Source organism: Sinocyclocheilus rhinocerous, unplaced genomic scaffold (genome assembly GCF_001515625.1).
Source record: "Sinocyclocheilus rhinocerous isolate Xijiao unplaced genomic scaffold, SAMN03320098_v1.1 scaffold864, whole genome shotgun sequence".
NCBI lineage: Eukaryota > Metazoa > Chordata > Actinopteri > Cypriniformes > Cyprinidae > Sinocyclocheilus > Sinocyclocheilus rhinocerous.
The window spans coordinates 1,371,686-1,374,830 of record NW_015645567.1 but is presented as its reverse complement, the minus strand read 5'-3'; the positions used below and the strand labels follow the sequence as shown (position 1 = coordinate 1,374,830).

General features: G+C 36.2%; 1 protein-coding gene across 4 annotated transcripts in view; it reads left to right on the top strand.

The window, feature by feature from the left end:
* Positions 1 to 606: 606 nt before the first annotated feature.
* The window catches only part of rilpl1 (Rab interacting lysosomal protein-like 1), a 20,625-nt gene continuing 18,086 nt past the window's right edge, over positions 607 to 3,145 (top strand). For all 4 annotated transcript variants that reach the window (XM_016510600.1, XM_016510596.1, XM_016510599.1 and 1 more), the window contains exons 1-2: positions 607 to 1,104; positions 2,186 to 2,336. In XM_016510600.1, the coding sequence (XP_016366086.1) occupies positions 817 to 1,104; positions 2,186 to 2,336 (439 nt within the window). In that variant the 5' untranslated portion in view covers positions 607 to 816. The remainder of the gene's footprint in view (positions 1,105 to 2,185; positions 2,337 to 3,145) is intronic.

Here is a 3,145-nt window from a genome sequence, read left to right as displayed (position 1 = left end):
TAGGGAAAGAAATTATAGATCAATATTCCTATGAAATATGAGATATTCTTATGATAATGTTATTACTCACATTATTACACTTCTCTTTTAATTTTTTCATTTTGGTTTGCCCCAAGAACACATTAATATGCAAATTAGATGCAATGTATAGATCTATTGTATTGAGTGAGAATACCAGTTTATAGACCTTTTATGCACATATTCCATAAAGTACAGTACTATATAAAATTCTGTTATAATTTTCATAACATATTTGAGAATCATCTTTGTACAAAGTTTGGCTAAAAATAGCCTGAAACCTAAAAATTGGTGATTGGTGAATGATAAAAAATAAAACATTGTTTTTGCCTATACATGCCTTTTCATGTCAAATTTTATTTTTTTTGAATAACTTAGTCCTGGCGTCCTCTACAAAGGGCATAGAATAAAATATTAATAAAATATATTTTTTTCAAAAATGTTTTTTCTCCATTTGTTTCTTATACTCCAACCAATGTAATGACATAAAAAAATTCACAAAACGTTTTTTCTGGTTCTCAGGAGGATATGACCGATGGTCAGTGTGGCGCCTCATCGGCCGCCGCTGTGCGCATGCGCGGTACATGAAGCGCCGCTCTGAGGAATAAATAAGGGCAGGGAAACCGAACCGCAATGGGACAACTCTTATTTCGGTCCAATTCGGCCTAAAATATGGCTTTTATCCTTGACGGGGTGTCATCGGAAGGTTTTTAGAGGGCGTTGGGGATCTGTTTGGCTATTGAAAGGGACTGAGAAAGTTTGGAAGGAAACGAACTTCAGGGACGCACAGAGACGGTCATGGAGGTTTTCGGTTCGGCGCTGGAGAAGAACGTGGCGGATCTGACCGTGATGGACGTCTACGACATCGCCGCGGTGGTGGGCCAGGAGTTCGAGCGCATTATCGATCAGTACGGATGCGAGGCTCTGTCCCGCCTCATGCCCAAAGTGGTCCGTGTGCTGGAGATCCTGGAGGTTCTGGTGAGCCGCAACAGCATCAGTCCAGAGACCGAGGAGCTGCGCCTGGAGCTGGACCGGCTGCGGCTGGAGCGGATGGACCGGCTGGAGAAGGAGAGGAAACATAAAAAGGTGCTTTTATAGACTAGAATATCTATTTACCTGATCTAAATAACCAGCTCGTTCATTTAACTCTGTTTTATTGACACTGATAGTCAGAATTAAAGAGACAGGTGACTTGTCTGTGACGTCACAACATATGTGCACAAGTATTTTACGTATAAAAGTAAACATTAATTTATAAATGTTTTGTATTCGTGTTCAATTAAACTATTTTAAGATATATATATATATATATATATATATATTATGTTATATATAAAACTATAAATGCATTCAATAATAAATATATTAAAGTGTATAAATAACATTTTTATTTTAAATATTTTTTGGAGCCTGTGATACTTTTTTCAGGATTTTTTTGTTTGATAAATAAAAAATCATTACAAGAACAGCATTTATTCAAAATAGAAATCTTTTCTAACAATATAAGTCTGAATGTATACTGCTTTTTTTCTACTTTTACTGTGCATGAACATATGTTCATTATTTTATGCGGCTGAAGATGTTTGCCAGAGGTGTTTCAGAACAAAGCAGTGCATGCAAGGGAATTTCTAAGTTCCTGTCTGGGACAGGAAATGATGTATTCACAACCACAGTCCATCATCATCATCATCATCATCACGTAACATCATGTCCACTGGGTCAGTGAGCAGATATGCGACAAATCTAAATCTCATGAGGCTGATGTAAAATATACTGTGGTAGTACTATAATACAGTGTGGGGTCAGATGTTACAGTGCTAATACTTTGGTACCTTGATGTTTACTAAAGGATTGCAATATTCATATATTTTATTTACGAATAAAATACTATGGTATTACCGTAGTACATGCCCGTGGTATTGTAGCACATAAGAGTCTCACATAAATGTAAGAATATGGTAAAAACTTGAATATGTGAATATGAGCAGAGCTATGAATACGGCTTTTGTCTGTGTCCTTCTCTGAAGATGTTAATGTGGTCCTGCTTTGTGTGTTTTTGCTGATTGTTTCAGACGTTACGTAACTCCAGTGAAGGTCAGCGGTTAAATATACACTCATGTATATTTTATGAGCCGCTTCTGAAAAGTGTGTGTGTGGTTGTGAACAGGAGCTGGAGCTGGTGGAGGATGTGTGGAGAGGAGAAGCCCAGGATCTGCTGTCCCAGATCGCACAGCTGCAGGAGGAAAACAAAACACTGCTCAACAACCTGTCCGTCAAAGAGTGTCCGATGACAGAAGAGGATATACAGAAACAGGAAGGTAGTGTTGAAGCTCAGGGTTTGGAAAAAGAGAGCTTTGCCTCAGTCTTTTACACTCTCTGGAATACTATATCCCACAATGCACTGCGCTTCACTTGACCTTCCATTTCCAATGTGATGGAATACAACTTTATTTGACAGCCAAAACAATATATTTTCACAAAATTGTTTTAAAAGCACAAAATAACAATTCTTAAAAAGTCTTACTACACTTTTTCACAAATGAAGGCTTTAAAAGGTCTTAAATCATAATGTTATGGCATTAAATGTTGCATGCATTGCCAAAAATTCATGTCTTGTTTTCCAGTACAAGTATCTAAACATCCTTAAATCAAGATACACTTACTTGAGATGCAAAATGAAGATATAAAGTCAAAATTAAGTGAGTTTATGCTTCAAATAAGAACAAACGTCTGTCAATGAAGTATGACTTGTTCCCTTTGAATGAAGTAGATTTCTCTGAGCCCATAAACTCACTTTGATCATTTTGATTTTGATCAGTTTCACAGTAGGGCTGTCAAAATGGCTGAAAAACTAAATTTGAATTTTGTACTTAAATATTATTAAAATTCGAATTATATTCGAATTTAAAATGCATAATTTCAGTTAGGATGAAGAAAAGCTTTTGGCTTCTCTCCTGAGGCCACAAGAGGGCGCATCGAGCAAAATATTACTAATGCACGTTTATTCAAAGTGCCTAATGTTTAAAATAATGTTTATAAACCAATTATAAGTAAATTAAGTTGCTTAAACAACTATAAACAAAACAGCATCATGCATGTATGCATAGTTTAATACAAAGGACCGAAA